This window comes from Dasypus novemcinctus, chromosome 7 (assembly GCF_030445035.2).
Source record: "Dasypus novemcinctus isolate mDasNov1 chromosome 7, mDasNov1.1.hap2, whole genome shotgun sequence".
In the NCBI taxonomy this organism is placed as follows: domain Eukaryota; kingdom Metazoa; phylum Chordata; class Mammalia; order Cingulata; family Dasypodidae; genus Dasypus; species Dasypus novemcinctus.
In genome coordinates this window covers 34,460,342-34,470,282 of record NC_080679.1, presented here as the reverse complement: position 1 = coordinate 34,470,282, position 9,941 = coordinate 34,460,342, and the positions used below count along the sequence as shown (strand labels likewise).

Sequence of the window (9,941 nt, the reverse complement as noted above, 5' to 3'; positions counted from 1 at the left end):
CACTGAATAACTTGCCAAAGGTACAATGATTCCTAAATGGTAGAGTCATCATTTAAACTCAGATTAGTCTAACTCTACATAGTAGGTTTTTTCCCACTAGGCTAATTTCCTTTTTCTCTTACAGCAATTTTATTCTTAAAATCTAGTTTCCTTTAAGATTGGATATGGAAGGGAAAGGGGCTGTGGGGTACTAGGTCTATCTAATTCTATATCATTATGTGGTATTGGGGCATGGGGACTGCTACAAATATAATAACTAATAAGAATGGGATTTCACCACATTTTGCAAGGTATTAATGCACACCAAGAACATAAGATAACAATCATACAAACATCTGCTCAAGTCTCTCCCTTCTCTATCCAGCTGTAATTGTATTAAAACAAAATGTTTTACACCAACAATGCAAAGAAAAGCAAGTACTGAAATGATGCTATCCACAAATTAAATGGTTTATTTTTCAATAGTAATCCTTTACATGTCAAATCAAATGTCATTTCATTTCTTTTATTAACCTCATCACATTTGAAATTATCTTGTATATTTAATTATTGCCTTGTTTATTACTATTTATTCTTATTCACTTTTTTATTAAGAAGGATCTTGCCAGTTTTGTTTGCTGTTATACTTATTTTTTATTTATTTCTCTCCCCTTCCCCCCACCCCGTTTTCTGCTCTCTTGTGTCCATTTGCTGTGTGTTCTTCTGTGACCACTTGCATTCTTGTAAGTGGCACCAGGAATCTGTTTTTCTTTTTGTTGTTGTTGCATCACCTTGCTGTGTCACCTCTCCCTGTGTGTGGCGCCACTACTGGGCAGGCTGCACTTTTCTCGTGCGGGGTGGCTCTCCTTGTGGGGGCACACTCCTTGCGTGTGGGGCTCCCCTACATGGGGGACACCCCTGCATGGCATGGCACTCCTTGTGCGCATCAGCACTGTGTGTGGGCCAGCTCACCACATGGGTCAGGAGGCCCTGGGTTGAACCCTGGACCTCCCATATAGTAGGCAGATGCTCTATCTGTTGAGTCAAATCCACTTCCCTGCTGTTGTACTTTTAATCTCCTTCTGACTTATAGAATACATGAAACATTTGTTCAGATAATAAATAACATGGCCCCCAAATAAAAGCTGCTGCTTTGGTATCTATAAAGTATACAATATCTTGAAATTACATCATGGTATATTAGTCTCTGTTCTCTTATAAATTAAATTGGAATCTAAATCTGTTGAACACTCAGGTCTCAGTAGTTGAGAGAATTAAGAGTATTCTCTGATGGAGGTTAGGCAAATGCTTAGCCAAGTTCTTGGGATTCCAAGGCAGCAAGATAGGGAGGCTTCCTACTTCAACAAGAGCAGCTCTGCATTCATCAGTGTTAAACAGGGACTTTCTGCAGAAGCTTTTCTTTGAAGAAAGGGTTCCACTCTGTATTAGTTAGGGTTCTCTAGGGAAACAGAAACAAGAGATAACTGTCAATAGTATGAGATTCTGTAAGAGTCTCTCATGCAGCCGTGGGGATGCACAAGTCCAGGTTCCATAGGCAGGCTGCAACTAGGGACTGCAATGAAAGTCCAATGAAGGTTCTTGACGAGTTCTGGGAGATGCTGACTGTCCAAAGATGAGCTGGGAAACTCTCTTCCAATGCTGGAATCACTTCCCCTTTTAAGGATTCAACTGATTAGGTTAAGCATCACTGATTGCTGATGGCAATCTCCCTGATCTGACTGATGTAATTATAACTAGCTATCTATGATTTACCACTGCAGTAAAGTCAATGGTGACTAAAGTCCATAAATGCCCTTGCATTACAGTTAGCCCAGTGCTTGCTTGACCAAACAACTGGGCACAATTACCTGGCTGAGTTGACATAATAGCCTAACCATCACACACTCAAAATATGGATGAGGTGGTAGTGGAACCTACTGATCTGGGGAATTTAGAACAGAAAAATATGAAGCATTCCCATATGCCCTACTCTTCACACCTCCCACCCTTCCCCATATTAACAATTTCTTTCATTAGTGTAGTACATTTGTTGCAATTAATAATGGTGTTTGTTTTTTTTTTTTGTTCTGTTTTGTTTTTATTTTAGGGATTAATGTAGCACTAAAGCTTCTGGTACCAGAAAATCTTTGACTTTTAGCTATATAAAAGAGGTAAACCTTATAATGAAGAATTTTAGAATCTTTAGATTCAAAGATTTCTCCTTTCACTGTGTTAATATTATATTCACACCGATTTCTTTCTCTATATAGAGAGCACATAACACCGTGGTTAGTGTTTTCCCCTTTTCCAGGTTGCATTTTTTCCAGATATGATTTAAAATCAGATTAGCAGTAACAGGATTCCAGGATGTGGGAAGACGTCTACTCATCATGGATGATCGCTCTTGCAATCAGCTCCTTCATTATTTCATTAGTACCGCCATAGATTGGCTGAGCTCGGGCATCCACATAAGCTCTGGAAAAATCAGAAGGTGATTGAGTGAATAAATAAAAGATTAAAAATTATAAATTTTGTCTCACCAGGTAATTATTACTTTAAAGTACAGACTTATCAAAACCCAAACGATGAAAGTTCTATCAGATTTTTTTCCAGTATGGCATTAATCCCAAATTGGTATAATTGCAAAGAAAACAAACTATTAACTATTGATAATCTGTATAGCTTTTTAGTTTGTTTGAAGATATTACAAATTCAAAAAAGCATTTAAAAGTATGTTTCCTGTGATTTAATTTTATAAAATTTAGTACATATAATAGCATTCTAAAAAGTCTGTTGTAGAACTTTTTGAGAAATTCAAAAATTGAGAATGCATGGAATGTTTGAAATTTTTTGTACCTTTAATATTTCCCAAAAAGTTGAAATCCATTGGTTTTATAGAAAAAAAAAAGAAATAACATGTTTTCCAGCTTTCCAGCATCCTTTAGATTCCACAACCATTACCACCACCAAGGGTATAAATTGGCTACTTAAGAAAATATTACCTTCCCTAAAGTTAACAAGTAACTTATTTTTTTTGGAAATAGTTAATAGTTACTCCAGTGATATTCAGAATTAAAATACCAAGTGGCTGAGTCCAAAACACACACAAAATGCAACCAGGAGTGCATGCACTCTTAGTAGCAATGATAATAAATATGTCACTGTACAGTTTTTTAATTTTATTTTTATTTATTTCTCTCCCCTTCCCCCCCCCCATTGTCTGCTCTGTGTCCATTCATTGTGTGTTCTTCTGCTTCCGCTTGTATTGTCAGGTGGTACTGGGAAAATGCGTCTCTTTTTTGTTGCGTCATCTTGCTATGTCAGCGCCACTCCTGGGCAGCCTGCACTTTATTCATGTGGGGCAGCACTCCTTGCGTGTGGGCTTCCCTATATGGGGATGCCCCTGTGTGGCATGGCACTCCTTGCATGCATAAGCACTGTGTGTGGGCCAGCTCAAAACACGGGTCAGGAGGCCCGGGATATCGAACCCTGGACCTTCCATATGGTAGGTGGACACTATCAGTTGAGCCACGTCCGCTTCCTAGTACAGTTGTTTTTTACTTTTATCTCATCTCATTCCATACTCTCAGCTCTGGGATCAGGGAGGAAAAATGTTACCATTTTTCAGGTAAAGTAACTGAGGAGAAAAGAGGAGTTAACACATTTACTAAAACAGAAAACTGACAAATTAGAATGAGAATGTAGTGTCCTACTTCCTTGGCAAGTATCCTATTTATCACATCACAATATTTTCAATGGCCCAGACATTATTTAGCTTTGAACTTTTCTAGTAAATGAATTCAAGGGGATTTCCCTTCCCACCCTGCCAGCATGAAATCTGTTTTGTTTTTTTTTTAATTTAATTTATAATAGTGCCAGCTCTCTAGGAACAAGACCAATTTTGGACTTATACTTCTCCATATTCATTATGGTAATTGCAAACAGTAGGCACTATAAATATTTACTGATTTGATTTACTGAATTTCAAAGGAATTTTACAAACTCAATACTATAGTTTCTGATGAAACTTTTAATACCTAGAGACATTTGTGTCTTCAAACATATTTTTGAACAGATTCCTTTGTTCCTCACAAAAGCCAGCTCTTGTATTTTGAAGACCTGCCTGGCATTTCAGCCTACCCCAACAATGCCAATGCATTTATTCATTTTTGCACTGGGTTGGGGTTTTTTTTTTTTCTTCACATAAGAAGTGCCAACTGAGTATGACAGAGATCTGTAGACATTTTATAGGTTACTAATTAAATTCAGTCGTCAACTAAAATTAACAGGGAAAGGCAGTAGAGAATGTTTAACCATCCACAGCAATGAAGCTCTAGATCCTGGCTGTTCTTCCTAGTGTGCAGAGAAGCACTGAAATGGCAAAGCTTAAACCTCACTTTTCATAGGTCTGAGCCTAGTAAGTCAAGACTGAAATAAGTACACATTTAAGCCAGGGGAACAGTTACTAAAAAACATTAAAATAAAACAAAACAAAACAAACTTTAAAAAACACTTCGTTCTCTCTGTGAAGCCAAAACTGAGCTTAATCTGGGTGTGATGGTTAGGTTAATGTGTCAACTTGGCCAGGTAACTGTGCCCAGTTGTCTGGTCAAGCAAGCACTGGGCTAACTGTAATACAAGGGCATTTATGGACTTTAGTCACCATTGACTTTACCGAAGTGGTAACTCCATAGATAGTTGACTACAATTACATCAGTCAGGGAGACTGGCATCAGTTATGAGTGATGCTCTACCCAATCAGTTGAATGCCTTAAAAGGGGAAGTGACTGCAGCATTGAGTGAGAATTTCCCAGCTTGTCTTTGGACTGCCAGCATCTCCCAGAACTCATCAAAGACCTTCAATGGACTTTCGTTGGAGCCCCTGGTTGCAGCCTGCCTGCGGAACCTGGGCTTGCGCATCCCCACTGTCACGGGAGAGACTCTTACAAAATGGCATACAATTGACAGATATCTCCTGTTGATCTGTTTCCCTAGAGAACCCTGACTAATACAATAGAATAGTAGAAACAGTTAAAATTTTTTCTATCAAATCAAAGTCTGTGCAATGCATGCACATATTGCCTATGTGTCAAATTAGCTTTGTGATATTAGGAATTACTCTCTCTCTCTTCACCTTTAAAAAAGTTCCCTCCTTTTGTATTTGGGAAGAGAAGTGGCAGTCCTGTTTAAAAGTTCATACAATCTGGGAAGTGGATGTGACTCAAGCAATTGCGCTCCTGTCTACCATATAGGAAGTCCAGGGTTCAATGCCCAGGGCCTCCTGGTGAAGGAAAGCTGGCCCGTGTGGTGAGCTGGCCTATGCAGAGTGTGGCCTGTGCAGAGTACTGCCCCATGCAGGAATGCTGCCCTGCACAGGAGTGCTGGCCCCTGCAGAGAGCTGGTGCAAGATGACGCAACACAGAGACACAGAAGAGAGGTAATAAGAGACACAGCAGATCAGGGAGCTGAGGTGGCACAAGAGAATGATCACCTCTCTCCCACAGGTCTCAGGATCGGTTCCCAGAGCTGCCTGATGAGAATACAAGCAGATACAGAAGAACACACAGTGAATGGACAGAGAGAGCAGACAATGGGGGTTGGGGAGAAAGAAATAATCTTTTTTAAAAAAGTACATACAATCTTTGAACTAACAAGTTGGTCAAATGGTGATTATTATTTCTTAGAGGAAATATAACTACCTCAAATTGAAACTAAGGATTTAAAAAAATCCACCAAGCTTCTTTGTGAGTTTGTGTGTGTGCGCACATGCGCGTAAGTACTACTGACTTGAAGGAATCACATTTCTGGGAAAACAGACCAAGAATTATGCCAGGTTCTAATCCTGGGCCATTGAGATGGCTGACCTCTCTCCACCTGATGTACCTTTCTTAAAACTCTAACTAGACCAGTAGTTCTTAACCTTTTTTGTTCCAAGGACCCCTTTGCCAGTCAGGTGAAAACCACAGACCCCCTACTAAGTCCACACTTTTACTGCGTATTATTTAATAAATATATCACACCCACACCAATACATACCCACAAGAATAATTTTTTTAAAAATTTCAATTCAAGCTCATGGACCCCTTGTTAAGAACCCCTGAACTAGGCGAACATTGAGCCATTACATGTCTACATTCTCAGAAGCAACTGTAACAGCACAGTTAAGTAGAAAAATACAAACATGCATTGTTATTTTACTCTTTTAGCATTGTGAATATTGGGAATAAGCAGGCTGACTATTGTGAATAAAACATGAAAATGCACAGGAAAATTTCCAGTAATGATTTAATTTGTGGTGGTAAAACTCAATGCTTACTTCTGATTCCACTACTACTAAAGATTATTTTAAAATCTGCTTTTCATTAAGGTCCCTTTGAAGTAGTACTGAAAGGATATACCAAAAATCCAAGTTCATGGCTTGATAAAAAATGAAATGATTTAGCTACATTCCTAAGGCCATCCCATGATTAAAGCTTTTATGCTGCCCAATGGATGGAAAACATTAGAAAATTAGTAGATTAATCTATGCTGTGGCATCTGTTCTTACCTTAATGTAACCTTAATAAAATGTTTATCTTTCTTATTAAGGTCTATAGGCACATCCAAATATTTTCAGGTATACTTGCCAAAATGATAAATTTAAAAAGCCTTAGGGTGCCAATTTGAATATGAGTTTGATAATTTTTCCCTTTAGGTGCTCTACATTTAGATAAAAATTAGAAAATGTTTTTAGAAACCCAGAGCATTCTCATCCTCAATTCAGAACTAAATTGGACTTTTCTATATACAGCAAAAACTTCTTGGGAAAATTTTATAAACTGAAAATATTGCTAAATCAGAGGAAAAATATGTTTTCTAGGGTGATGAAGAGAAATGCCATGAGGAAATTATTGAGGCGAAAGACTAAGGAGATCCTTTTGTGGTTCATAGGGATCCTTTTGTGATCCATGAGCATGATGAATGGGTATTCATGCACTTGTGTGACAGGTGTCCCCCTCAAACTTTGGTACGAAGTCAGCACGTTACCCATCTGATGTGAAAAAAAAAAAAAAAAGACTATGGAAATAGGGAAAGAGGAAATTATGGAGATAGAGGGAGAAATACAGGAGGGACATGGCCTCTTTTTACAAATTGGTATGGCTTTGAGCTGTTAAATATGCTTATACATACTAGAGTAAAAAAGGTTCTTTTCAGGTTGTTTTAATATCTTTTAATCTGAAGGAAATAAAATTCTATTTGGAAAAATATATGCTTTTATTTTTCAGAGAAAAAGAAAGAATATTTAAGATATGACAATTTAGATCTTTTTCATGAGCTGTTTAATTTTTCTATCACGCTATCTTTTTAGTTTAAAATAGTGATACTTATCCTATTATATACTGATTCAACTAAGACTGAACATCAAGATTTAGTATATTGTTCTCTTCACTTAAAAAAAAAATCATAGTGGTGAGCCCATAAAATAAAATTACTTTCACTTGCATGAATGCACTCTCTTATCCCTTTTATCTTATCCCTTTATACTCCATTTAAAAAGTACAGTAAAGAAATTTTCCTTTCTCTTCATACCATGAAGAAAAGTATACAAAAACAGTAATACTCACTTTGCAATCGGGTAGTCCCACATGTATCCCCAACCTCCATGGAGCTGTACACAGTCATAAGCTACACTGTTTTGTAACTCAGATGTCCTATATGACCAAAATAAAAAGGAATAAGGGAACTTCTGAAATGGATTTTCACAAGGTACATCACAATCAGAAAACAAATTTATGATGATTTAAATGCACACATTCATCAAAGCAATTAAGATGGCAGATTAGCTAATGAGGGACGATTTGTAAGTTGCATATGAAATAAATTTTAGGAGAATTTTCAGAAAGATACCTCTTTTCTAAATTATATTTCTAGCTATGTTTTTGTTAAAGCTATAAACAAAATGTGGAAAGCTTACTCTATCAGATTTTTAACGACTCTAGGACTGAAAAGGATACAGTAAGGACTTATATTTGGCATAATTTATTTAGATTCTCTATATGATATAAATTTAATTGTATAATTATTCAGTTTCCTATTTCCTTTTGCCTTTGTATTTTATCTTTTTTCTCCAAAGGTGTCATTTCCTATTTCGAAGACACAATTCTGAGTTTCAGTAACTGTGAAAAAAAAGTGTTTTAGGCTTCTGACTTTTCAGGAATAAACTGAAGGTAAAAGTGAAAACCTAAGGGAATATACTATTAAAGTATACGTCATCAGAGAGAGAACATATTAAAAATAATTATTTGGGAATTATTATTTGTGAAGTATATTTACATTAATATGAAGTACTTGAGAACTAGTCTTTTCTGAGCTGATCACACCAGTTTTATCTATTATTAAAGTCCATAAGATATGAATAACTGCAAGGGATTTTACTTACCTTAACATGAAAATAAAAAATTAATTCAAAATTATTTTTATTTTTCAACAACTCAAAACAAAAAGCAAAGATAAGCATAGGTACATTTTCCTATTTAGAGTCATTTTCAACTCAAGTAATAAGACGTGAGGATGTTCTTTCAAAATACTGTGACAATCTAATAATTAAGAAACAAGGCTCCAATATTATTTGGAATTCTATAAATTTTTGTAGTTAGCAAGTATATTTACTGAACTATAACTAGTTGTTTCCTCTGTTTCAATGGGAAATACCAATATATATAGAATGCTGGAGTTTCCAAAGAAAAATAAGGTCACTAGCTATCCAAATATTGCTTTTACTAAAAATATCTAAATTTTTTAAACACATTTTCCTACTAGTCAAAAAATGTGCAGTTAATATTACCACAAAATATCTCCCCAGAAAGTGCCAGTTCCGATTATTTTCACATCACTTTTCAACCTCGCAATTTTATTATTTTTGAATCATTACATAAAGCATTGTTCTGCATATTTCCCACATCCCACTCCTGACTGAACTGAATGCAAGTTAATAAATAATGACAGGAATTTTTTCTAGGTTACTTTTGAGCTAATTTTTTTTAAAAAGAGGGAACCAAACCCACTTTCAGAATTTCATTTAAATTGCATATTCTTGCATTTTAATATACACAAAAGCCTTATAGGGAGTCTTTTTTCAAGGGACTCACCTTTAGAACCATTGTCAATCACCTTTAATTCAACTGAAAGTCTTCCTAAACCTAATAGATTATCTTTTCCTTTCACTTAATAGAGCATGTACAACTTTGGTATGACAGTCAATTCTTCATCCTTACTTTTTCAGATATGGAAAACACCTTAAAAAGAAAAATCCTGCCTAAACCACTCATTTCACAGACAGTGAAAAGTTGGGCCAGAGAGAATTTAATGAATTGCTTTAGATCATTTAATTAGAAAATTAGAACTCTATCTCAATACTCGTAAGTCCTACTGTTCTCTTTTGGCTAGCCTCTATTGCCACTCTTTCAGATAATTTGACAATAAACTATTCCTTAAACGAATTGATTTGTCATCCTACTTCAGTCTCTTAATAATCTATTTTCAATAACAATAGTTAAATACCAATCTGTCTAATTTTTAGCACATTATAAAAAAGGCTTAATGGAACTTTTCAGCATTTTTAAAGAATTTCATTCTTACTGCTATTTTTCATTTACACAGACTTCTTCCATCTAAGACCCTTGAGGCTGAGTTTAAAGTTGGCAGAACACCCTAACAGTCTGAGAAAACACATTTTAATTATTGTAGCACACATACCAATATTTTGCCATGGAAGCAGTGGCAGAATCCAGACGTTTTTTTTCATGCATTTGGAGACAGTTGTCCACAAAAGCCCTGGCTACACAAATGTGTGTTTTTAATTCTGCTAGCTTATGTTGCACCGTCTTGAGTTTAAAAGAAAGAAAATAATTAGCATGGTAGAAGTAAATAGTTTGTCACCTAGCACATCAAAAATTACATAATACAAGACCTTTAGAGCAAAA

The 9,941-nt window shown here is 36.0% G+C and overlaps 1 protein-coding gene and 1 non-coding gene across 2 annotated transcripts in view; one reads left to right on the top strand and one right to left on the bottom strand.

The window, feature by feature from the left end:
• Positions 1 to 429: 429 nt before the first annotated feature.
• ACADL (acyl-CoA dehydrogenase long chain) overlaps positions 430 to 9,941 on the bottom strand; it is a 51,609-nt gene continuing 42,097 nt past the window's right edge. Inside the window, exons 9-11 of the mRNA XM_058300197.2 lie at positions 9,715 to 9,842; positions 7,584 to 7,670; positions 430 to 2,454 (exon numbers count right to left, since the gene is read on the bottom strand). Coding sequence (XP_058156180.1) covers positions 2,361 to 2,454; positions 7,584 to 7,670; positions 9,715 to 9,842 — 309 coding nt within the window. The 3' untranslated portion in view covers positions 430 to 2,360. The remainder of the gene's footprint in view (positions 2,455 to 7,583; positions 7,671 to 9,714; positions 9,843 to 9,941) is intronic.
• Positions 6,912 to 7,015, top strand: LOC111766989 (small nucleolar RNA U13). The gene has a single exon (XR_002798900.1). It is a non-coding gene; the product is annotated as a small nucleolar RNA U13 (small nucleolar RNA).